The sequence below is a fragment of the Eurosta solidaginis genome, chromosome 2 (assembly GCF_040869045.1).
Source record: "Eurosta solidaginis isolate ZX-2024a chromosome 2, ASM4086904v1, whole genome shotgun sequence".
Lineage (NCBI taxonomy): Eukaryota > Metazoa > Arthropoda > Insecta > Diptera > Tephritidae > Eurosta > Eurosta solidaginis.
Genome location: NC_090320.1, coordinates 304049372 through 304077001, shown reverse-complemented (window position 1 = coordinate 304077001; position 27630 = coordinate 304049372). Strand labels below are relative to the sequence as shown.

At 34.5% G+C, this 27630-nt stretch overlaps 2 protein-coding genes across 12 annotated transcripts in view; one reads left to right on the top strand and one right to left on the bottom strand.

Moving 5' to 3' along the window:
* Positions 1-2898, top strand: part of LOC137241362 (uncharacterized) — a 59068-nt gene extending 56170 nt beyond the window's left edge. For all 6 annotated transcript variants that reach the window (XM_067768889.1, XM_067768885.1, XM_067768888.1 and 3 more), the window contains 2 exons: positions 1255-1795; positions 2756-2898. In XM_067768889.1, the coding sequence (XP_067624990.1) occupies positions 1255-1795; positions 2756-2762 (548 nt within the window). In that variant the 3' untranslated portion in view covers positions 2763-2898. The remainder of the gene's footprint in view (positions 1-1254; positions 1796-2755) is intronic.
* Positions 2899-4504: 1606 nt separating this feature from the next.
* Positions 4505-27630, bottom strand: part of cact (NF-kappa-B inhibitor cactus) — a 53785-nt gene continuing 30659 nt past the window's right edge. For all 6 annotated transcript variants that reach the window (XM_067768900.1, XM_067768898.1, XM_067768904.1 and 3 more), the window contains exons 3-6: positions 26666-26843; positions 26372-26555; positions 6394-6482; positions 4505-6321 (exon numbers count right to left, since the gene is read on the bottom strand). In XM_067768900.1, the coding sequence (XP_067625001.1) occupies positions 6070-6321; positions 6394-6482; positions 26372-26555; positions 26666-26843 (703 nt within the window). In that variant the 3' untranslated portion in view covers positions 4505-6069. The remainder of the gene's footprint in view (positions 6322-6393; positions 6483-26371; positions 26556-26665; positions 26844-27630) is intronic.

The following is a 27630-nucleotide window of genomic DNA, read 5'->3' as shown; positions in this document are numbered from 1 at the left end:
ACGTTTGTTTACGTGACTTATTGTTTGTGTCATTTGTTAAAAATTGTTTGCATTTTCTTCTTTTTATGAAACTATCAAATTTTTTAGGTTAAGGTACCAATAGGCGATGCCAATAGATATAGATCAGGTTGAACTGGCCGGCCAAGAAAAATCTCACATAGACAGTAAGGGTCCATAGTGTTACCAGCATTTATTTGACAACCAAACGGAAAAATACCAGTTAGGCAGCAGGACTTTGTTGTAGAATTACTCCGTCCTCATGGAAAATACTAGAAGTTTTCTAAGACCTGGCTTATTTGCTACCTCGAGATTTGGCAATTCCACCGCCTCTAGTAGCTAGAGCCTTAACCTCGCGAGCGTAGGACACGAACACAAAACGTGCTCAATTGCTTCTTCCTGCAGGTCGCATTTCCTATATCTGCTGTTGCTGACGAGGCCTAATTTATAAGCACGTGACGCCAGAAGGCAGTGTCTAACTAGAAATCGTGAGCCTTGAGTCTTGTCTCTTTAGAGATATGAGCAACTTTGTGAGTCTAAAAAATAAAAAAATCTAAAATAAATGTAAGGCGCGATAACCTCCGAAGAGATCTAAGGCCGAGCCTCTCTTCCAATTTGCGTCGTGCTCCTCTTGATTTTCCCTACAAATTGGCCGGATGGGACCTACATGTTTTATGTCGACTCGGAACGGCATCTGCAAGGCATATGACTTTTCACTGAGAGCTTTTCATGGCAGAAATACACCCGGAGCGTTTGCGAAACACTGCCGAGGGGCGACCCCGCTTAGAAAAATATTCTTCTATTTGAAAAAACTTATTTCTAAAATTTTGATGTTGCTTTGCCCGGGGTGCGAACCCAGGGCATACTGTTTGACATTATTGCCTTGGTCGTCGCCTGACTATCAATATAAAATAAAAAGTAATTTGACTAGGTTTGCCAACTCCTAATATAATCTCCGTTAAATAAAACGTTTACTAAGAATTTGGTACTCTGTAGTTCTAACGCTGATAACTTCCAACTTATAGTGGAACTCACGTTTTATGTTCATGGCATTGTCCCACTTTCTTGATTGTAGCAGACGTTTTTGCGGTTATGGCTACATATGGCCATATTAATTTCACTACCATTTAGGTATACAAATACACAAAAATTGCATGAAAAACCTGTTTCACATTTCTTTCTCACCGACCAGCTCCTCGCAGGCATACTTTTAATTTTATTTTATTTTTAATTTTTCCAAATATTCACTGTACTTAGTACGTCCAAATCAACAAACTGGTGAAATTACCAACACAAAGGTTACAGTAACCGAAACACACACTAATAAAATTGGCAACACCACGCCCACTTCGATCACTTCCACCACAACAACCAAAGCCAACAAAGTTTTGGGCGATCAAGTTGATAAAACAATAAAAATTTTACGAAGCCATGACGGTAGCAACACCAACAAATCAAATTCCACTGCTGTCACAACAACGCACCACAACACTAACGGCACATTGATTAATGGCACCACCAACGAGCTTAGTAAGTCTAGTGCAGCTGATGCAGGCTCTAAAGTAGTCAGCACCACCACAACCACAGTACGCACTATTAAAAATGATATAACGGATAACGGTAAGGAAATACGCACTGCACAAGGTCTAGCCAATGCGATGGCATCCAAATCTGGTAAATCTCATACCAAAACTGTGGTAGAAGCGGACGGCACAACTGTTACAACAACGACAACTACAAAATCGGCAAAAGTCAAATATGCTGTAGAGGCGAGCTCTACACAAGAAAAAATGATAAGGTAATACAGATGGCGTATTTTTATCGATCCCTAACTATTAAAAGGGCTTGAGCGACAAAATTCTAAATTTAAATTTTCTGATCTACCGTTTAAAAGTTAGGTAACGCTTCACAAGACGGTGCCTTTGTTTATCGAAAATATCAAAGGTAGTATCAAAAGACCCGTTTCGAAAGCGACAATTAAAATTTGTATTTCTGTCAAAAGATGTAAGCAAAAAATCGGTTCAAATTTTCATGTGGTTGTTGTATTTTGCGAGATTTGTTGTATACATACACACACTAATGCAGAAAGCTGTTCTGTGCGCACTTAATTTTGATCCCCAAACCAGAGTTGGAACCACCCAGGGTTAATATTGTAAATCGCGGCCGAAGGCCGCCAACGCAGGGAGGTACTCTGTGCAAAAAAAAACTATGGATCGGACCCCATATTTCGGACCCTCTCGGAGTCATTTTACGCTTCCAGATTCTAAAAGCGGAGGTCGAAACGGATCTTTTGATACCACCTTCGATATCTTTGATAAAAATTAGGGGTGCACCGTCTTGTAAAACATTACCAAAAGTTATTACGTATGACATTTTCACTTAACCCGAAAGTTTAGACGAGAAGAACTCAATCAAACTTGTGCGTGCTACGTAATTTCTTAAACCACGCAGGTCTTTAAAACTTGATGGAAACCCAGTTTATTTGCAAAGTTCGCCAGTTATTTACAATTGAATTGCCCAACTATTTTTAACAGTTAGCGATCGGCATGTACATTAGTTCCTGGAAAAGTAAATTTACTAAAGACTAAATAAAAAATGTGTTAATTTCTTTAAACAAAATTTTATTTTCCAGTGCGCCCACTAACCCATCCATCCATCTCATCATATGTTTACTTACTAATTATAACCTCAGTTTGATGTCTATATCTCATCTTAACAACATATCTTCAAAGTCATAATACTTTCCTCTCTCCAACAGCTCCTAATGTCTATAATATCCCAACCGTCTTGGGTGTTAGTAAAGAGGGTCCGATACGTTCAGCACCGGCCTTCACCATGGCTGGTAGACAAAAACCCCGTTTAATTCCTGCACTACTACTACCAGGTCCTGGTTCATACGATGCCGAGTATACGGTTATGAAAAATAAGCCACCCATGTATACGATGCGCGGAAAAATCAAATATCCGAGTGATGAACACAACAAGCCTGGACCGGCTGCGCATTGCCCTGAGAAGGTAATCTATTTGGTTTTTTATGAAATGCTTGTTGTCGATGTTTTTGCAAAATGGCCGCCATATTATCATTGTTACCTTCCTCCTATGAAATTTTCATTTCAATGATATGGGTAAAAGCATTTTCTTTTGATTGACTGAAGATGCAGTAACGCTTGCGCGCCCAGCGTTTTTTAAGATATTTTTGAATTGACGGTCTTGGAAGAACATCAACATTTTTCTCTCCTACGTAAATCCTTATTGAAATTAAATATTTTATTTATTTGTTTGTTCGCTAAAACAGTATCAATTGCACAAAACTGCGCCAGCACCATCATTTTCAATTCATCATACACCATTTGCGGGCATAAGAAAAGCCTTCCTTATACCAAAATCATATGAAACCTATACAAAACCGCATTTAGCAATAACTAAATTTGATATAACTTGTTAATTTTGGAATCATTTGGACGTTAACTTTATCTGATAATTTGAAAAAAAAAAAAAATGTCACCGAACAGCTCCCATATGAAGAATTTTTGCAAGACAGCTTCAAAATAAAGCCGGATTAAATAGTCCACTTTTCCAATTGTTTGTCATATCCTCATAAAGGTTCAAAGATGTATTGAACTTAAGTCTCATATACAGAATAAGATTCATTTATAATAGATTACATGTCGCTGATTTTTATTTGAAACTGCCTTCAAAATTTACTTCCGTCGGTGGGAGCTTACGGAAAACTTTAATATCTTGATATTTATTAGTTTTTATTTCAAATTATTTTTAGGTAAACCTTTCACATGTTCCAGCATATAGTTTTGGCATCAAACATTCGCCTTATGTGGGACAATTTCATGAAAAATGCGACTTCGGTTTCTCCGGCATTTGTTAAACACTGAGCACCATTTGCTCGTAGTTCTTTTGATCATCGGCGACCCAAGACGGACATACTTAACATTTCGAATATTAATTTTAATTAACAATTTATTACTAAAGGAAATTTGTCCCACGATTTCTACTCATTTGATTTTTTAAAATGCTAATATTATTTTGTAAAAATTTAACATTAAGCATAAAATGGAATAAAAGCACTTTTTAAGATAAAATTATTTCGTTTATAAACTGGTGCTAACAGAATATTTGTATAGTCGTCTACATTTTGAGTAAAGAAAATAAAAAAAGGCCCACATGCAGGAAATTCCTACGAATTTTACGTGTAGAATCTTGTCGTAATTTTTTTTTTTTTTTTTTTTTGCAGCAAAGTGTTGTATCAACAAGCTAATAAGTTTTAGCACTTGATTTATTTTGGAAAAGGGTTTGAAATCCATGTATGGAGATAATGGCAGTATGAAATTTTAATCTTTAATTTAAGAACACATCTCGTCTTTGTCAAAAAAAAACTAAAGCCGTTCAAATTTTAGAGGTTTTGATACAAGTTTCTCGAGACTCCAATAAAGTTTAAACAACGTGGCATCAGGGCGAACAAGGCGACTGCTGACTCAATTATACAAGTAGATTATAGTTTCATGTTATTTATTTTTTTTTTAGTTTTAAAAGTTCACACAAAATCAGTCAGATTATATGATTTCCTTATATCTAAGTGTGTACTATACTAGTATGATTAAATAAAATATTTGAAAACGTTCAGTTTATACTTAAAACATAGACAGGCAATTCACAAGGTCTCCTTTTCGCCTTATGTGCTATGCTTAAATCAATTTCTAAATTGCAAACAACTCAAATTTTAAAATTTTAGAAGAATACAATACTCTTGTATTTTCTATTTCTGTTTTTTTCTCACAGGCACATGGACTTAGATTAAAAAAAAAAAAAAACAAGTGTTAATACATTCATTTATTAAGGCACAATTACCACAATTTTCAGAACTTTTTAAGAACTTAGATTAAATATGCAGATGTATGTGTAATTAAAAAGTAAAAGGAGGAAGCATGTATGTAGAATGTTGTGAAAATACTCGGTTTGCAAAACCAAGTCAATCACCCTAGTAAATATCCTCTTAAATAAATTGGCGATTTATACTTGAAAATTAGAATAAGAAAGTAATAACCTCTGAATTTCAAAATTAGTTTATGTATATATGTATCTCAACATGTATGTATGTATGTATGCAACTCAACTAGTCAAAACCTAACGTTAAATAGAAACTCTTTTCGAATAATTTGAAAAGTTTAAAAATTTATATTTACATTTTGTAGTTTTTGCATAACGCAGGATTTGGGTGTGCAGCGATCGACCAGAAAATGAAACAAACTACGATTACCAAAAATATTTAGTTTTCTCTCAAGGCTTTTATTGCTAAAAAGTGGATTCAAATATAGCTATTTTTTTTTAATTATTGTATGTGTCTTGTCTTGAATAGCAAAATAAAATTGTTTAAGCTGATATATAAGACATTAAATGAGTCCCAAAATTTTAATTTTTCGAAGATCGACCATTCTTCAAGGATCTGCTTTTTAATTTTATCAAATTCGCTTTCTGGGATGCACGGAGTAAAAAAAAATTGGAAATGTGGTCCTTTTGAACAGTTACTTTATAGGGAATTCAGAAATATAAAAAAGAACTTGCGGCACTTTGTTATTGCATCAAAATTGGGCTTTTCATTTTGTTTTCTGTATCTAATTTTCAATTTTTATTTTTGCACTGTGGTAAACACTTTAAAGAAGTAATTTCTGAGTAAATTAATGACATACAAGTGTAATTTTAATCTATTCTAATTTTATTCAAAATTTTGGTTTGAAACCTGGCTCAAATTAAAGGTGCAGTTTTTAGGAAAACGTTCATAAAACCTAAATTAAATAGGAAATTTTAAGAAAAAAACCAATTTCGTAACTTTTACAGGGCGTGTGCTGAAAATTTATTTTTTCAATTTTTGAAATATCTACGAAGTATTTCAACACGGTCGTCACATTTTCAACCTTTTTTAGTGGTACACCCTAGTCTAGTGTGGATGGCTGCATTTACATTAATTCTACATGATTTTGGTTAATTTTATTTTGATTCTACTAAAACATAGAACTTTTTTTAACGTAGTCAGATGTGATTAAACAAATATTCGAACATTTAATCAAGTTCATCATCGCTGCTTTCATATTCGCTATCTGGCGGTGTTAGTGGTTCGGCGCCACGATTTTCTAAATGACTTTGCATTTTCGTTCTCTTCAAAATGCATGCGAATTGATATGCTGTTAAACGTCCAAATGTTTCTGTTTCCAAATTTAATTTATTTTTGCATTCATCGATTAGGAATTCGAAAAGTTCATCATCACCCTTTTCGATGGCGATATGTAGCGGTGTGTAGCCACCTTTTCCTTCCTGTAAATATACAAATACGACAAATATTAGTTATTAATATTACAAATGCATATGAATGTTAATATTACTTACTCTTGCATTGATATCAGCACCATAATATGTTAACAAACGCAAAATCTTTATATCTCCCGATTCGGCAGCCAAATGAACACAAAATTCGCCTGAAAAATAAAATGGAAATCATCAAGCTAAAAAATAAAATGTTTTACAAAGCTAACGATAACAAGTAAGAGTGTCTAATTTCGGGTGTATCCGATTATTATATACTCAGCGTGAGCTTCTTTTGTACAGTTCATTTCAGATAAATTACTTTTCTATATAACACGTGGCACCGCCCATTTAAAAAAATGTCTCCCAATTTTTTCTTACAATAAAACTTGGTAAATGAAATATCATTGATACCAAACTATTTTTCGGTAAGATGTAGGTTTTTATTCTAGTCGACGACCTTTTTAAATTTCTTTTATATAAAAGTGGACGTGATCTTTAACTGATCTCGTCCATTTTTTCTAGAAATATTTCCTGCTATAGGGAAAATTTGTGTACCAAATTATATTACGATCCGTTAATTTTTCTTCGAGTTATGGCTCCCGAAACATAGAAAATTGCTTAGTCATAAAGGGGCGGTGCCACGCCCGTTTTTTTAAATTTGAGGTTTTTCCTATTTATTGTTATAAATACACTTGGGATATGAAATACTATTGATATAAAGCTCTTTTTGCAAAGATATAGCTTATTTTATTCGTCCACGACCGTTTTAAAAATCTTTTATATAAATGTGGGCGTGGTCCTTAACCGATTTCGTTGTTTTCTTCAAAGCATTCCTTATAGTAAAGGCAAACTCTCTGCCGAATTTTGTCACGATAGGTTTAACGATTTTTGATTTATGATTAATAATATTTGTAAAATTGATTTTATCACAAGTGGGCGGTGCCACGCTCATTTTAAAAATTGTATTCAAATTTTGATCTAGAGCCTCAATATCAGTCCACACGTCATATTTCAACATTCTAGGTGTGTTATTTACTAAATAATCAGGTTTTTTGTGTTTTCCAAAATGATATATATATAAAAAGTGGGCGTGGTTATCATCCGATTTCGCTCATTTTCAATACCAATCCATTCTGGGTCCAGATAAGCTCGTGTACCAAATTTGGTGAAGATATCTCAATATTTACTCAAGTTATCGTGTTAACGGACAGACGGACGGACGGACATGGCTCAATCAAATTTTGTTTCGATACTGATGATTTTGAAATATGGAAGTCTATATCTATCTCGATTCCATTATAGCTGTACAACCAACCGTTACCCAATCAAAGTTAATATACTCTGTGTGCAAAGCACTCTGAGTATAAAAATATTATGAAAGCGATATGCACGGCGAATTGGGTCTAGATTTGTTTTGATTTCACTTTGTATTGATGAGAGCTTAAAACGCTGCAGCGAATATCGTTAAGTTACGAAGCCAAAAGCGTCACCTAAACCAGGAACAGACAGTAAAATATATCATAAGGACTGTATCAAAATCGATGTTGCGCTTATTTTTCATGGAGAGACTAGAACGTGTTGGGTTATTATATGCATCAAAATGTCCAAAGTAGGCATTAACAGCTAAGCGAACTTTTGTTAGTCCCCTTGTTCAAAGTGTGAATTGCAAATATGGTCATAAATAAATATACGTTACGAGATTGTAAAATGTCTCACCCATTCATAGATATGACTGTGTAAGCCCAACAAACAAATGGTGTGAGCGTTATGAGGGATGAGTAACTCGATGGCAGCGCTATGTTCCAAATAAATGGGTATCTTCCAAATACAAACAGGTATTTCACCTTGTGAAATTTGAAACCACTACCGATTGCACAAGATTTGTTTCATTTCTCTTTAAAAGCTTTCCAGGCGTTTTTCGTCAAATTACGGACTAGGGATAGCTTTTTCAATAATTTTTATCTCACTCCCATCATTCCAAATGCCAACGAAAAGAAGGGCTATTCGCGTTCTATGCTTCTCCCTAGTTCTTTAAAAACATTGCAGTATTTTCTAAACTGTCCTAACCACCGAAGTTCTTTTCACTAGGTAATATTCCTGCAAAGTTTTTTTACTCAACTAAACAATCATAATGCGAAATCGACATTTGTATGACAAAATTATCTCTCAGTTTTAGCAAACAACAAAGCCAATATGAGAAATACTTTATTTTGGTGTCGTATAGTAAAGAATGTTTCATACATATCGCTCATTTAGTTCAATAGAGTCATAACTCAAAAAACATGACTTTTGAGTTAATAAAATAGAAACGTACGCAATATCATGACCTATGCTGTGTAAAAAAATCTGTGGAATCAGTTAAAAATTTGCCACGTGCTATAAAAATGAAAATATGCCTTTATATGCGCAACATATGGCATTTAAAATCTGTGAATGGCTCCCCTGGAAAATTGTGTTTTTTGAGTTATGACACTATTGAAGTAAATGAGCGATATGACCTCCCTCCGTACGAAACCATTCGATGAAATGAAATAAACCTTATATACGATGCAAATTTTTTTTTGTTGGGAAGCAGCTCCAAATACTTTGAGGGCCATGACAATCAAACGATGACGCTGTTAAAACGTGCCTGCACTTATGTATGTGGTCGGAGGGCTGTGTTTGTGTGTGCTTTTGAAAAAACCCGATAAATTCCCATAATAAAGCGCAGGCCAGATAAAAATAGGAAGACACAAAAATGTGAGTTAGATACGTAAAAGCTTAAACTAAATTATATATCAACATAAATAATAACGGAAAGAATCATCATAGTAGTAAATAAACGCAAAATGGAAATAGCACGAGAAGTATTTAGTTATTTTTTTATTACAAATATTAACTGTGTAACGTAGCAAGATAACGTAGCATAACATATTTGAAGTATTTTATAAGACAACTGTATGGCAACTCCTTTCACTTTAAAACGTTCGTTACCATGGTAGTAGTAGTATAACTGAAGAACTATGTTTGTCTCTTTCCTTCTTTTGCATTTGCATTGTATAACATTTTTCTTAACATTTCGTTTTGTGATCGGTGGTAAGAACACTTATCAGTAGAAGTGCGGAGTACGTGGTAAGCGCTAAGCTCGCCGTACAAAGCATAGTGTACAAGTACAAGTGTGTTGACTTATCTGTCAAGCATTCTGACAGGCACTCGCTGGATTCGGAATGACAGCGAATTCAAAATGGATACCATTACCGAGTGCGCCGAATGATTGAAAAATTGAAAAAGTCGATACGATTGGTAGTCAAAAATGTTGTCGTTGAGACCAAAAATGCGACTCTAGACCTGAGATTTCCATCAGGTGAGCGAGGCTGTTTGTAGTTTTGACGTTTATCGCTTAGTGAACACACTTGTATAGGTACACTATGGTACAAAGTACCAATTCCAAGAATTGGAATTAAAGACAATTTTGACTGCGTTGTAGTGTGGACAGCGAATAGTTTTACTTTAGCTGTGAAAATATACATTTTGTGAACCTATAGACATTTTTTTCTGAACAATAATAAATAATTATAACGAAACAAACCAGTTTTCGATTTCCTTCATTTCAACGAGAGTAGAAATTATTCAATTTAAACTCTACAACTGATGATTTATTTTTTTCTTATACCAAAAATGAGTGTCATGCTCCTACAGGGTCTCTGATAATGAAACATTTATTTGATCCAAATAGAATAGCTAATATGCAAAAGAACAACATCACGTAACAATAACAATAGAAACAGGTTTTACAGTTCATTAGCTTAGAAATTATATCGTAAAGTTGTAAAAAAAAAAACAATAACATTAGTGATAATAACAAAGATGATACACACAGAATTGGAGATATGATGCAACTAACAGTTAATTTTAAATTGTTGCAGTTAAATCGAAATCCAATTAAGAAAAAAAAACATATTTACGATTAGTTAAGATATTATTGTATACAAATTATTGGGAAAAGCCAATATTTTTCATTTTATATGTATATCATACATCAATTATAGAACACTTATTGTGTTTTGTTTACTTATTTAAACTGATCTTGACCCAAGTTCATAAAAAATTTACATTTTTCTGTTGTTGTAACTCACTGTACTATGCGTATTATCAAAAGCACTCAGTTTTTCTAATTCAATAGAAGCCAGAAGTAAACATATATTTGATTGGCCAGACAGGCTGTTTTTGTTGTTGTTCTGGCGATAAAAATACCCTGGGCAGTGTAATCGATGTTGGTTCGATACGTTCCGGTAACAAGCAACATTAAGGTACAAGCCTGACCATCTCGGAAACGATTTAATATGACCACATTGAATTCCTCAGAACATTTTCCCCCTGGTGTTTAGGCCGCCCCGCTGATATAATGGTGAATAGCTGAAGCATTGCTAATAACGCAGTGCTTTAAAATCAAAATTCTTTTGAACGCGTCTTAAAATATTCCGCACAATTTGTGAATAAAAGGCAAACTTTGGAGACAAATTACAAAGCGTACAATGCCCTTCATATGGCTGAGTGAATAGAGGCATCAAATGTGGCCACTGCTCGAGATCAAAATTCAGCACTCGAAAAGCTAGCTGATAATGAAGTGAATTTCAGAAACATCCCGTAATTACATCGCCTGGAGAGAATCGGGACAGGGAGAAGCATACATCTATATTGGGTCCGAGGGCATATGGGAATAGATGGGAATGAAAAATCGGATGAACTAGCTAAAAAGGGCGCATCCCTTGAAGCTTGCTACGTAGACGTCTCAATTAAACTTGGCGAGATTAAGCGAAGGCGAGAGGTGCACATGATCGACCAAGCAGGAAAGGTGTGGGTTCAAGCGCGGGGCTGTAAAGTGTCGAAGATTATGTGTAGGTCTTACTAAGGTAGGTCAGACTAACAAAGTTGCTTCTATCATTGAAAAGAGAGGGCTGTAGACTCATGACGGGTATTCTGACTGGATACTGCCTTCTGGCGTCACATGCCTTTAAATTAGTGTTTGTCAATGATAGCAGATGTAGGAATTGCGGGCTGGAGGAGGAAACGACCGAGCACATTCTGTGCTCGTACCCTGCGCTTGCCAGGCTAAGACTCCAGCTATTAGGAGTGATATAGCTGTCAGATCTAGAAGCAGCAAGTGGCTTAAGTCCTAGGAAGCTTCTAGTATTTGCCAAGAGGACGGAGTTATTTTATAACACAGTTCCTGGTTTTTGATAGGGTTTTTCAGTTCGGCAACATCTTGTACGGCAATTCAACCCCACATATGTATGTAATTTAAGATGGATCCAGGCGCTTACCAAATTCGATCTCAAATTAGTTGCATACTTTCGGAGAATACTGCGGACATACTTTATATAAAGATTTCTTAATAGTTTTCTAAGCAAGAAATGGCACTTGCCCTGTGATTCTTTCAGGGCCGAATTAACCCTCAACGGGCCCTAGGCAACCATCAATTTGGGGGCCCTTTTTTATGTCCGTTCCTAATTATATCATCAGTATCGATTTTATTCAATAAATCTGACTCAATGCAAAGTATACCTAACACCTCAAGACGCTCTTGTCGAATTGTAGCTCTTTCAGCAGCTTCTTAATTGCGAGAAGGATTGTGCGGCAGAACAATTTGTGATCATTAATAGCCGTGTTTTTTAACACGCGTATATCCGTTTACGCTTAAACTTTATATTGACTGCTAAGAGACAAACTATAAATACACCTCTGAAATTGCTGCGCATAAATTTTGTCCTACTAAATTTCAATACGCATTATACTCAGATGTAACTGAAATATGTGTCTTTGTTTCACCCTGTACACTAATTCTATGTATTATATGTGTGTCCACAATTCATCGCAACTGATTCAGCTATATCCCTGCAAAAACGCTCTCGTCATTCCACGTCATTTGACTAGTCATTTGACAGTCATAGGTTATTTTCATAATCACATTTGCTTGGGCGCGGGTAAGTTTTGTGACCTAATTTTTTGTAGGGATGTTATACCCTATGGCCATCAGAGCGTTGCGTCTCCGCTTTTCGGTACACCCTGTTGCTGTAGCTAGTTGTTTTACCACAGCCGCTAGATGGGTCTCCTAAGCATTATCTAAGCGAAGATAGGCGTTTTTTAACACGCGCAAACGAAACGTATACGCGCGTGTTAAAAAACACGGCTAATATTAAATAAATCCATAGAGCTATTTCTCTATCGGCTAACTGATCTTCCATTAGAATCCTATACAAATGACTATGAGTTTTTTTGTTTTGCATCAGTGTATCTGGAGTTCACGTAGCTTTGCAATTGTTTCATTTCAATGAAAAATTCTTCTAAATCTCTAGAATAAAAAGGAACTAAGTTATTTATAGCCTCTTGGAGGTCTCCATCACTTAGAGAAAAGTTGATGAGAAATGCCATATACACTTTCGCACGTCGTTTGATTTCACTGTGAAGATTGTCGATGATTTCGAGGAAACCTTTTGTTTTAAAATCATTGCGAGGCGAAAATTCTACTTCTGGAGCATTTCCGTCACTAAGTTCTTTTTTCTACGACGAGTACGTTTTACGATTTCTCTATAACCTACACCAGGTAATAATTGTTTTCCTTTTTCCTCGAAATCATTGAACTTTTCACGGAATGAAACTAAGCTCTCTTTGAACGATCCGTACAAAACACAAGCACACGTTTGCAAATCTGCTTTTTCATTTTGCAATGACTGAACATGAAACCAAATTCGAATTTTTGCATTTTATTCGCGATAACGAGTATCAGTATTTTGTGATTCATCAGCAGCAATGATTTCTAGAGCCTCTAATATGATATCAAATGAATCGTAAACTGCATTCGTCGCATTCGAATGACGATAGGTGGAAGCGGAAAAAATATTATATAATGTCTGCATAAATGCGAATAAATCGACTGCATAAAAGCAGCACTTCACAGCATGTTCTCCAACCAAATTAAGGGAATGCGCGGAACAGGGAACATAGATCGCATTCTCATTCAAACTCCATATTCTTGTTTGTACACCTTTATCCTTCCCGGACATGTTTAACGCGTTGTCATATGATTGTCCCCTACAACTTTGAATATCTAAACCACAGTCTTCGGTAAGAAAATTTTAAGTTTGATTCGCTAGACTTTCACCAGTATGACCTTCCAACTGAAGAAAAGTTATAAACCTTTCGACTGGTTGAAAAATCGTTCGGAGAAACATATTGTCACGTTTTTAGTGCAATTACGCTTATTTGCAACCTTCTACTAACGTTCGAATCACTAAACTGTTGAATAAATAACTCCACTATTCAATAATGCAAAATGGCCTTTATTAAAACACTTCACAATACTTCGCAACTGTTAGCTTGCTTAAATCAAACTGATTGCTTATTGCTCAGATTGCACTCTTTTATACTCTTCGATTTCCTCGTTCCATACTTCTAGGCGTTTCCAGAATTTACTTAGTCACTGCTATAAAATTATAACTACAGACGCACGTGTATAGCTTCTCATATGCAGGTGTATATGTGAGTGACACTTCTACAGATAATTGCCTACTTTTGGGAGCATCTCAGATAAGATATATGCATGTATTTGTGAGTCTCTTCTCCGCTGCGTGTACGTACATATGTGTAGACATAATGATTGATCCGTTTATGTAGATACAAGTGACTGCCTGCCTTATTGTTGTTGTGGCTTCATTACTTAGCATCAGACTAGTGATGTGAGTATCACTTAGTGTCACTAATATTCGTCACAATATCTTAAAATAATAGACAAATGATCAACATGCGATACATCAGGAGTCGAATCGATAGATAAGCTAAAATGCCTAGCCGAAGTAACCTCTTTTAAAATGTGTGATCTGACTTTTTTACCCATAATGTTAATGAACTCCTCGCAGATCGTCTTCGATAAATAAGAAGTTACACCTGTCCCAGCATTGCCGTATCTAACAATATGACCTTACAAAAAGGGATCAAATTTCGCAACGAGTTCAAGTAACCCTAGATGATTTCCGTTGTCCGGCACCCGGAATGTCTCATTCGAACCTCTGAATGACAAACCTCGCTCTGCTAATATGCTAATGACAGCAACTACCCGTTTTAAAACGTCGCGCCAGTATTTGAGTAAAATTTGTTTTCAGTTCTGATTATATTTTTCTTTCACTCTCTAGAATTTTATGTTTGTAAGAAAATATTAAAAGTCTTTTTCATTTTTCGGAGGCCCCCTAAAATCGGGGGCCCCAGGCAACTGCCTACTTGTTAATCCGGCCCTGGATTACTTTCCTAATTTAATTGCTTATTTATCAGTGAAAAAAGGAATACATCATAAATTAATTAAATTGTTAAAATTATCTGCTTTATTTCATATACTCAAACTAATATGCACATTTGACAGAATTGATTGAAAAAACTGATGTCTAGGGAAACCCCACAAGCCCAACAACAAGAATTGAAATACTTCTAAAATAGATCAAATCATCAATCAAAAAAATAAAAACGCAAATTTGTGGTAAAATCGATAACTCGAAGACAATGGTTATTATACCAATGAAACGTAAACCAGATACGGATAGAGATTTAACCATATGGATCACATTGTTGTTGCATTTGCATGTTAAATTTCTATCCATATCTGGTTCATGTTTCATTGGAACACGAGGATAGTTATATGTAAATTGAATAAATATTTACGCATTTTGGCACGGAATGTGTCATATATACGAGATTTGAGCATACATTTACAAGCTGTAAATACTGTTATCGCTGATAGTTGCATAATGCCAATTGAATAAATAACTAAAATGATTTACGTGCATGAATTCTACATTCACATGCCGAGCATTGGCGGGGTATGGGGTGGTATAATATGCCAAACCGCAATGATTACAAAATTTATAATGCCTTGATTGAGGGAATTTTCGGGAGCAATGAACAATTTCGCAAACATAACACGTGAGAATTTCGTGTGTGGAATAACAGGCATAAAGTACAAGTAGTTAGAGGTAATCGTGGAGAGGTAAACGTAAAGATAATTCTAGAGGCAGACAATTACTTTAAAATTCGTATCAAACTTGTCATATTCAATCCATATAAAACAGCTGATCCAAACTACATTATGGATATCAATGTAATCAGTCAATGGTGCTATATCGTAACGCCATATTTCTGGCTCTTAAAATTAAGCAATCGACTTGTAAAATCTGTCAGGAAAATAAGAATTAAAAGAAATGAGGCAAGTCTCAGTTTGGTGGCAAAGTTAAGATATGGTATCTTTACCCCGATAATGGCACTCTGTCTATGGGCACTATTTAATTAGAAAAAGTTTTCATAAAATTAACATTATTTCAATTTTAATATGAATTCAATTTTCGCATTTCAATGTTATACAAATTGACTTATGTATTTACTTTAATTTTCTTCTTCTGCTTATTGCACAAAATAAAATCAGTTAATGCAGTCTTTAGTTCTTTGTATTCTTCTACACCCCTTATTCACAGTCCGTGTCCCAGTTCCACTCCTAGTCCCACTCACAGACCCAGTCCCAGTCCTTGTTCCAGCTCCATTCCCAGAGGGTTGTAAATACATATGTATTTCTGAATGATTTTTCCTAAATAAATAAAAACAAAAACAAAAAAAATAAAGGACCATCTTACCATTTTGGCCTACTTGATATGCTCACAAAATTTCATGAGGATCGTTCGAGCCGTTCTGTCGAGCCGTTTCGATGGGAGAAGGAAAGGAAGAAGTTTAACTATATTATTTTCCGGTATAGATTTAAAGATTTGCTTGTCCTTTGTTAACTGGTGTATATTGTTTCAAACAACGTGCTTTGCACACAGACTGGATAACGGTTGGTTGTCCGTCCGTTCGTCCGTCTGTCCGTTAACATGATAACTTGAGTAAATATTGAGATATTTTCACCAAATTTCGTACACGAGATTATCTGGACACAGAATAGATTGGTATTGAAAATGAGCGAAATCGGATGATAACCATGCCAACTTTTTATATATATAACATTTTGGAAAACACAAAAAACCTGATTATTTAGTAAATAATACACCTAGAATGTTGAAATTTAACATGGGACTAATATTGAGACTCTTAAAATTTTTTTTTTAAATGGGCGTAGCACTGCTCACTTGTGATAAAATCAATTTTACAAATATTATTAATCATAAACCAAAAATCGTTAAACCTATCGTAACAAAATTCGGCACAGAAGTTGCCTTTACTATAAGGAATGCTTTGAAGAAAAATTAACGAAATCGGTTAAGGACCACGCCCACTTTTATATAAAAGATTTTTAAAAGGGTCGTGGACCAAAATAATAAGCTATATCTTAGCGAAAAAGAGCTTTGTATAAATAGAATTTTACTTTCTAAATCGAATTATAACATTAAATTGGAAACCACAAAAAGTTTAGAAAATGAGTGTTGCACCGCCCCTTTTATATTTATATATGTTTCGGGAGCCATAACTCGAAGAAAAATTAACACATCGTAATGAAATTGTGTACACATATTTTCCTTATAGCAGGAAATATTTCTAGAAAAAATGGACGGGATCGGTTAAAGACCAAGGCAACTTAGATATAAAACAAGTTTAAAAGGGTCGTAGATTAGAATAATAAGCTATAACTTAGCAAAAAATAGTAAGAGGAAATGGGGAGACAATTTTTTTTTTTAAAGGGCGGTGCCACGTGTTATGTAGAAAAGTAATTTATCTGAAATGAAATGTACAATTGAAGCTCACGTTGAGTATATAATGTTCGGTTACACCCGAACTTAGACATATTTACTTGTTTTTGTGTTGTTTTTGGGAATTCCCTTATGTGCCTACACTTTATCTTTTGCGTTATCGTTTTCGACTGTCAACGTTTACCGGTTTATAACAAAGAGAGTTAATCTCTTAAAGCTCATAAACAATATAACAAAATATGTGTGTATGTGATGTGGAAAAATCAAGAGTGATATAATAAATATGTATGTGCATAAATACCATTTTGGGAGGCGGTAGGTTTTACTTTCGCTAACTCGCATTTCTTTTTTTATGCCTACATGAAATTTTTCTGGAAAAACGTCGTAAGCGTATTTTTTTTTTTTTTAAGTTTACATACAGACATACACTTTTAAATACAGGTTTTATCGCATACATATGTACCTGTTTGCTTTATATGTAGGTACGTAACTCAAAAAAACCCAATTTAAATTTGTTTGACTTTGCGTGGTTGCGATGCCACGGACTTATTGTATTCATACAAACATTTGAAAGTAAATATGTATGTTTTATAGGGAGTTTCCGAATTAAGTTTGGCGTTTTATGATATTTTGAATTTTATTTAGCATGAACCAGCTTTATTTATTGCCAAAATGTGACAAACGTCCGGTTTTTGGTATTTCATTTTCAAGCTTACGCCAGAGAATTTATACACAATTGTGTTCTATGAAAAAATAAGCGTGCTTTTTAAGGGAGTTTGTTGGCAAAATTTAAAGTGCCGTTTTCTCGTAGGTACCATCTTTGAATCTCACATTTATGTGTCAAACTACTTTTGTGCCTGCCGGGGCATGATGATAGATACGAAAAGTATTTATCGCGAACCAATAAGAAGAGATCCGTTTATGTAATTCCAAATTGACACAACATGTCGCATTAGCTTATTTCCTAAACAAGTAAGGAAGGCTAAGTTCGGGTGTAACCGAACATTACATACTCAGCTGAGAGCTTTGGAGACAAAATAAGGGAAATCACCATGTAGGAAAATGAACCTAGGGTAACCCTGGAGTGTGTTAGTATGACAAGGGTAACAAATGGAAGGTATTAAAGAGTATTTTAAAAGGGAGTGGGCCAGGGTTCTATAGGTGGAGGCCATTTCGGGATATCGCCATAAATGTGGACCAGGGTGACTCTAGAATGCGTTTGTACGATATGGGTATCAAATGAAAGGTGTTAATGAGTATTTAAAAAGGGAGTCGACCTTAGTTCTATAGGTGGAGGCCTTTTCTAGATAACGTCATAAAGGTGGACCAGGGGTGACTCTAGAATGCGTTTGTACGATATGGGTATCAAATTAAAGGTATTAATGACGGTTTTAAAAGGGAGTGGCCCTTAGTTGTACATTTGAAGGCCTTTTCGAGATATCAACCAAAATGTGTCGCGTACCGCTTATTTAATTATATGTATATGCAATACTGGCGGCCACCGTGGTGTGATGGTAGCGTGCTCCGCCTATCACACCGTATGCCCTGGGTTCAACTCCCGGGCAAAGCAACATCAAAATTTTAGAAATAAGATTTTTCAATTAGAAGAAATTTTTCTAAGCGGGGTCGCCCCTCGGCAGTGTCTGGCAAGCGCTCCGATTGTATTTCTGCCATGAAAAGCTCTTAGTGAAAACTCATCTGCCTTGCAGATGCCGTTCGGAGTCGGCATAAAACATGTAGGTCCCGTCCGGCCAATTTGTAGGGAAAAATCAAGAGGAGCACGACGCAAATTGGAAGAGAAGCTCGGCCTTAGATCTCTTCGGAGGTTATCGCGCCTTACATTTATTTATTTTTTTTATATGCAATACTACGAACAGTATTTCTGCCAAGATTCCAAGGGCTTTTAATTTCGCCCTGCAAAACTTTTTCATTTTCTTCTACTTAATATGGTATGTGTCACACCCATTTTACAAAGTTTTTTCTAAAGTTATATTTTGCGTCAATAAACCAATCCAATTACCATGTTTCATACCTATTTTCATATTTGGTATAGAATTATGGCATTTTTTTCATTTTTCGTAATTTTCGATATCAACAATGTAGGCGTGGTCATAGTCGGATTTCGGCCATTTTTTATACCTAGATAAAGTGAGTTCAGATAAGTATGTGAACTAAGTTTAGTAAAGATATATCGAGTTTTGCTCAAGTTATCGTGTTAACGGCCGAACGGAAGGACAGACGGTCGACTGTGTATAAAGACTAGGCCTGGCTTCAACCGATTTCGCCCATTTTTACAGAAAACAGTTATCGTCATAGAACCTATGCCCCTACCAAGTTTCACAAGGATTGGTAAAATTTTGTTCGACTTATGGCATTAAAAGTATTCTAGACAAATTAAATGAAAAAGGGCGGAGCCACGCCCATTTTGAAATTTTCCTTTATTTTTGTATTTTGTTGCACCATATCAATACTGGAGTTGAATGTTGACATAATTTACTTATATACTGTAAGGATATTGAATTTTTTCTTAAAATTTGACGTTAAAAAATGTTTTTTAAAAAAAGTGGGCGTGTTCGTCAACCGATTTTGCTAATTTTTATTTGGCTTAAATATAGTAATGTGAGTAACGTTCCTACCAAATTTCATCATGACGTCTTCAACGACTCCCAAATTACAGCTTGCAAAACTGTTAAATTACCTTCTTTTAAAAGTGGGCGGTGCCACGCCTATTGTCCAAAATTTTACTAATTTTCTATTTTCCGTCAAAAGGTGAACTCACCTACCAAGTTTCATCACTTTATCCGTCTTTGGTAATGAATAATCGCACTTTTTCGTTTTTCGAAATTTTCGATATCGAAAAAGTGGGCGTGGTTGTAGTCCGATTTCGTTAATTTTAAATAGCGATCTGAGATGAGTGCTCAGGACCTACATACCAAATTTCATCAAGATACCTCAAAATTTACTCAAGTTATCGTGTTAACGAATAGACGGACGGACGGACGGACGGGCATGGCTCAATCACATTTTTTTTCGATACTGATGATTTTGATATATGGAAGTCTATATCTATCTCGATTACTTTATACCTGTACAACCAACCGTTATCCAATCAAAGTTAATATACTCTTTAAGCTCTGCTCAACTGAGTATAAAAAATTCATTCGTATGTCGTGTGTGCCCCAAACAACGAAGCAATATGCCGAAACTTGCAAAAGCAACCGTTATTGAAAATAATGTCACCCTGTTGGCTCTTCTTAGCGCTCCTGTGAAATTGTGTGATCCTTTTACAAAATATTTCCACTAAATATGAAAAGGTATACTATTACCTACAAAAAGAGCCATTTCGCAAAGCGCCAAGTTATCTAGTTTAATGCAGAATTAAAGAGTGCAGCATGAGGGTAACATTTTTTTCAGAAAAGAAAACGCCATTAGAGGCAATTAGCCGCACAAAAGCAATTATGTGATATTTCTAGTTTAATTTAAAAAATTGCTTATTCTATTAATACACAAAAAAAAAAAAAATTAATTAATACACATCGCGAATGTTATTTCCACAACTCCGCCTCTATTCCAATATTCTGTAAGTAGATTGAAGGACAACCAATTAAAAAAGGTTGTAACAACTAGCCAAGTAGAATAGCATAGAAATATTTCCTATTGCGAGGAGGCTGCGCGATGACGTTGTGCTGTTTTAGCAAAAAAAAACATGCAAGAACAGGACTGTTTTCGGCTGTGCCGAAGACCTCAAACCTTTCATGAATGTAGCTGAACAGTAATCTGATGAAATTATAAAAACACATAAAATCTGAACAATCAATTGTATGGGATATATATGGATTACATATGTCTGTAAGTCATGTATATGTGAAATTCAAGCTTATTTCTGTTAAAATGAGGAAGAAATGATAAAAATCCTATATTGGTCTGATCCGGTTGGTTCCGATAAATGATTAATCGGGTACCGACAACAAATTTGAGTTTTCACTAAAAAGCTTTTCATGGCAGAAATACACTTGGAGTGTTTGCCAAATCACTGCCAAGGGCCGACCCGGCTTAGAAAAACTTTACTCTAATTCAAAAAAACTTGTTTCTAAATTTTTGAGATTGCTTTGCACGGGAGTTGAACCCGCCACTTTGGTGTGGTACTCCGCCTACAACCACACTACGGCGGCCAGTTGACGGATTATTTTGCATTTAAACAGACAGACCTCTCTTCTCATTTAAGGACTTAAAATATTCGAGAATAAACATTTGCTAGGTCACTGTAGCTGTGGTTGTAATACACTGGGTATGTAACGGAAAGCTCCGTAGAAATTTAGTATGACGAACAAAGGCGATATGGCGCGCATTTTTTTCGGCATTAAAACGTGTTGGATAAACCACTTTTACGACAGACTAATTGCTTATTAGTTATTGGCCGTATGCAACTCAACAAATTATAGTTTTACCTGGGTTTTTTGCTTTAACAATTTGTACCGTTTCTTTTTTTGTTTTTTTTTTTTGTTTTGTGTTTGGCATATCAGCGAATGTTTACTTTGAATGCCGCATTTGGGATTTTTTATTATTATTTCACCTGTTTCGCCCAAGTCTTCACACTTTTTCATACAGTTTTCTCCACAACTACTTCTATAAATAAATGTGTTTGTACATATATTTGTATGCCATTCACCGCTACATATACATAAGTTTGTATTGTTTCGTTTAAAGTTAAATATTTTTATCTTTTGTTTGCATTTTTATACCTTTCATGAACATGAGAATGAATGGTATATTAAGTTTGTCACGAATCTCAAACATGTAAGTCGTTAAAGGAGAAGAAATGGACCCACCAATGCCGAAATGATTAGGACGACGAGCTGTTAAAATGGATTTTTTGTGTATATTTATGTGTATGTGCTGTGTGTTCATTCAGAAGGGAGGGTGGTTTTACTGATCGATTTGTGCGGATGACTGAGGCAGGTACACGTCAGTAATTCTAGTCGTTTGACCTTCTTTGTGGGTTTGTTGCTTTGGTGCGTTTATTTTCTGTTGTGGGTTGGCTGTTGTACCTGGGTGATTACTATGTTTCTTGTAAGCAAGTTTTTAAGGCTCGAATATTGTGTCAGAAATAGTGTTTATCGGTTCGTTGATTATTCTACCGTCGAATATTTTCTGTTTGTAGATTTCCATGTTTTCGAGTACCATCAAATCCGTGTTTTTTTGTTGTAGGTAATCCCTAATGTGTTCTCTGAACTTCGTTTTATTTGCCGTCCTGTTTGTCCTATAACCCATACAACCGATTGTTCAGATAAGAGGTTTCACGTCTTTTTTCCTCATTTTAACCGTTAGAAGCTTCAATTTTTTCCAGATGCTCACAAATACGGCACATAAAAAAAATCGTGAAGATCGCTCATATATATAATATATATTTATATAAATACCATACAACTGATTGTTCAGGTGTTATGAATTATTGAAATTTCAACACATTATCATTCAGATCCATTCGTGAAAGGCATGAGGTCTTCGGCACAACGGAAGACAGTACCGTCCGTACTTATTTTTATAGACGCAAAACCCGCGTTTTATTTGCAACCATTGAGTGTAATTTAAACATGTAAATATGTAACATATGTATATACCTACATATGTAGGTACATATGTACGTACATATGTATGTATGTAGGAATCCATGCGTGGTTTTAATATGTCATCTCTGAATAAAAGGACGTTTAATTATTTACGTAGCCGAGAATTACGTTGTTGGAATTCCACGTTCAAGTTGTTTACTTTGCCTATTTATAAATTTTCTTAAGTAAATTTACGACTTCGCATCAAACTGATACAACGATTTTCCTTTAGATGACGAACTCAAATATCAACAGCAGGTGGGAAATTTCCAGTTTATGAACAATAGCAAGAAACGTTTGAACAATTAGTTAGTAAAATTAAGATTAGTTTGCCTAATACCTCAATGTAATTGGGCTACAAAACACTGTTGTTTACTCTAACTATATATAGCAGCTAATTATTTGAAATAAAATAATAAAATCGAATAATTCGAATATACTACAAACTACATCATAAACATCTATAATAAATAAAATTATGCTCACGTAATAGCCATGAAGTGATAAATATATACATATATATGTATAATGATTTCTATAAATTTTTTATATTATGTCTGAATTTATAGTCTAAATTAGTACGTCTATCATGCAATATTTCTATCTGATTCAAAAAAGTCTGCGGCTATTTTGGCCATCTGTCGAAAATAAATGTCAGTCGCAACTTTGCTTCATTGTTCCTCTATATAACACATACATATGTATATGTTCATACATACATACCTACTTCTATATAAATTTATAGACACATTCGCTCTGAGCATAATGGAAATTGTTGTTGGGGAAAACCCCAGAAAAATTATATTAAGCAACGTTCTACAGGCTGATGACTACAGAAAAAGCTTCGTTATCTTGTTAACGGAAAGAATACTCGTACGATCATGGCTATACAGAAATACTCAATAAATTTACATAAATATTTGCAAGTACAGATTTATTAGAGTGGTTCAAAAAACCGTTCCGAAACCGAAACAGAAATAGATATTGAAGAACGAAACCAAAACCGGACCCTTATTTTAATCGATTCATGCCTTCATCATAACTCAGAACCTGGGGTGGCAATGCAGCAAAAAGGGAAAAAATGCACTCGATAACAAACGTTATTTTGAAAGCTCCAGGGAAATTGGGTGTCTTGCGATCGAATTCTAAGTTCCTGTTTCCTGTTCCAGTTGATACACGGGTCGAGATATTTCTGAATTGGCGTTAATCAATTTAAAAATTGAAATGAATCATGACTACTACCTCTTAAAGGAAACATTTTTAGACCATCTACTTAAAAAAAATTCATTGGAAATGATAACCGCTTTAAGAAACCTCTAAACATTTTCGAGTTTTGGTAAGAGTAGGCATATGTAAATTTTGGCCTACTAGTAAATTGCTAGGGATTAAGTCTGAAGAGCAAAATACTTTGAAAAAATAACGGCCACCCTAATGCAATACATATGTATGTGAATGAGCAACCGTTAGTAGACAAATTCTTATAAGTTTCTTAGACATCCCTTGATGATTTTACACGGTATAGTCTATGCTTAATATGTTCCAAATATATATACATAGGTACATACATACATGCATACATATGTATATAGCAATGACAGACATTTGCGTCATTTTCCTCAAAGGAAATAAAGAGTTGTTTGACGTCCAACTGACTACCCAAGTCATGATTTTCAAGAAGCAATAAAAAGTTGGCAAATGACACGCATCGCCATGGGAAGCATTAAAATGAATAACCGCAGTTTTTCAATTGAAACTAAAAAGAATTACGAGCGCGGGTTCGAATCTAGCTCAAAGCCTAAAATAATTATTTTAACTTATTATTGTTATGATACATTTTTTTTTAAATAGTAGACCGATATAATAACAAAAATTAAAAAGAATTACTATGTTTTAATTTCTTCGTGAAATTATCGCCATAATCTGACAAATTTAGTCCAAGTTATGTAAATAATTGTTTCTAGCGAGCCATCTCTTAGTTTTATAGTTTGTACGAAGAAGCATCCCACGAATTTTTTTTACAATTTTGCTGATTAATAAGGAAATAAGTTTTTAAAAACATGTGGAGGTAACATCAGGAAAGGATCTTTCACACCTTGATAACTTTTGCAAAAATTCACGACCTCACGTTTTTACTGAATTTAAATGCGTCTCATGTCAAAAATTTACATCCGGCATTTTAGAGCTATTCTGATTTGAAAAATGTGTTTCGATCATGGATCGTAAAACGTAATACGGGCCCAGGGCACTTATCATCGGCTTCTTTCTAAGCATTTATAACATTTATTTCCTAACTACTTTTATTTTGCTTTTATACTTTTATTTACAAAAAATCGTTTGGTCTGAAAATTTTTAAAACTTCCCAGCTCGCGTTAATCTTTTAAGTACAAGTGTCTTAATTAATAATTCTTAAGTATTTTACTTTAAATTTTTCACGGAAATAGAAAAGTTGGTTCACTCTATGAATATCAGTAAATTGGTATATACGCATTTGGTAGTTTAATTAACTTTAGTTTAAAATCCGTCGATATTCGCATTAATTAAAAAATTTGGAACGAATTTGGTTTTAGAATTTCTTGCATATAAAAAATTTAATTACACCCAGAATTTTTAAAATTTGTATTGCAGTGTTTTCTTCGATAAAACTCGAAATCTAAAAATTAAAAAAAAAAAAAACATAAATAACCAATAAATGTTCAAATAATGTGGCTACTATTTTTTGTGAACACAAGTGCAAATATGTATGTATGTATGCTTGTCAAAAACATGCTGACGACGTCAATTCCATACTAAAATGTTTTTTTTTTTTTTTTTTGGCTCGGATAGGGTATACATATGAAAATTTGTTTAGTAGGTCATGAAAAAAACCTTACAAATCAAAGTCGAAAAAAGTCAAAAAAAATGAAATTTCGCAGGCTCGAAAAATTATTTTTTTGGGTATGCGTAGTGGAACTTTTTTTTCTTGAGCCCACATCCTATCGAAAAATCGATGGCGCGATATCGGTTAACTTTCGTCCATACAAAAGTACATATTTTTAATATATGCCTAATTATTTCATTATTTTTATTTAAAGGAAAGACTGCCAATAGCTTTTATTTTTGTTTACTTAATAGTTTCAATATAAACAGCATCACATAACCGTGCACAGTCTGGGTAGTGATTAGCCTAAATACGAAACAAAATATTCAAACTACAATAATAAAAATTATCTTGTAAGACAGTCAAAAAGGGCTTGAAACTACATAAATATGTAGAGCCTGATCATACAAGTAAATTGAAAGAAGGAAGAAGACTGATGAAAAACTGTAAAGATATTACAAAACAAAAATGGAGAATTGAAAATGTGGTAATGAAGATTATTCGCGAGTACATCTAGGCAATAAAATTTCGATGTACATATATTGGAACGATTTTCGGTCATCTCGTCATCCCTCCGTTCGAACGAAAATTGACACTGATGATGGCACAACGCCGAAACTGGGTTTTTTCGAAACCAAATTTGACCAGGGATGACAGAAAATCGTTCCAGTATTCATCAATTATTCATCCTGTCGAACAATCTAGAAAACAAAATAAGTCAATAAATTCCGCTTTAGGCCTAGTATAACAAGCACTTTGTTTTCAATCAAAAATGACCATTCTTGAGCTGCTATGATCCTTGCAGAATTTCGAATTTGACTTCGTTGTTTTCTTAAAATCTTTTTTGATAATAAAAATAGAACCAAAGAAAATATTAAAATGAGCGCAATACTGACCATCATAATTTCTAATCTTCAAATTGCTTAACAGTTTCTGATTTGATCTAAAACCGTACTGACGCTCAGCTTCAGTGATCTCTGTGGGGCTGAATGGCATTATTAAGGCATTGACACATTGATCATCACCTGACATACAGGCAAGATGCAGAGCTGTATTTCCATGATAGTCACGTAAAGTTGGCTGTAAATTAAATAAAAATATATGCATATATTAATATTTTTGTTTCCGTTTGACTTAAACATATGTATTTAAAAAATTTTCAATTTAAGAAAATTTATCCCATAACATACCTCAGCACCGGCAAGCAATAGCATGCGTGATATCCTCGTTTGTTTGGTGAGTGCAGCTAAATGCAATGGGGTTTGACCGTAATCATTTTTTATGTTAAGAAAACAGGGATGTATTGCGACCCGAATGAGAGCAGCAACCACATTCTCATGACCGGAGAGGCAAGCCAAGTGAAGGTAACTACATGAAAAATATAAAAACGAAATATGAAAAGATTTGTTATCAGTATCATAAATAAATATGTAAATAAACAAATAAAAAAATTGCAGCGAGCATGATTTGCAAATTTTATCAATTAATTTCACCTTTTTTTTTATTTATTTAAAAAAATTAAATTTAATGAATTTTTTCAAAAATTTCGAAAATGTTTGCGAAAAAATTTTTTTGTTTGTTTTAATCTGCATTAAAATTGCCAAATTTCTTGTCTGTTTTAGATTTTTATTCATATGTATGTATATAAAACTATTTATTCCAATTTGTATGAAAGAAATCAAATACACCATTGTAAATAAGACGAGTGTGATATCTTCGGCATATTCGTCAATATGACAAATAGAAACGATGACCTGATTTTCAAACTGGCTATCGTGGTCTCATCTTGTATCTATTTCTACCACCCGCTGAAGAAAGAAGGCCCTATGCGCCGCCATATTGGACATCCTGTCAAAACCGCTGCCGAAATGCTAAAAATTATTTGTCTTGAACATCCTGTCAGGCAGTTGACGGATAGGATATCACACATGTTTTCTACTAAATGAAAGACACCTTTCAGGAAACTTTTTCTAATTCAACGCGAATTTTGAGAGAATTTCAGTTTGTTCGTTGCCAACATCAAATAAATCGCACTACTGGATTATAAGATTCGAAAATAACTTTTGACCAACTCTACAGTACATACATATTATAGATGAGCTCAGAGCAAATAATAATTAGCTTGAAGCTTATTCAAAAACTAAGTAAAAAAATT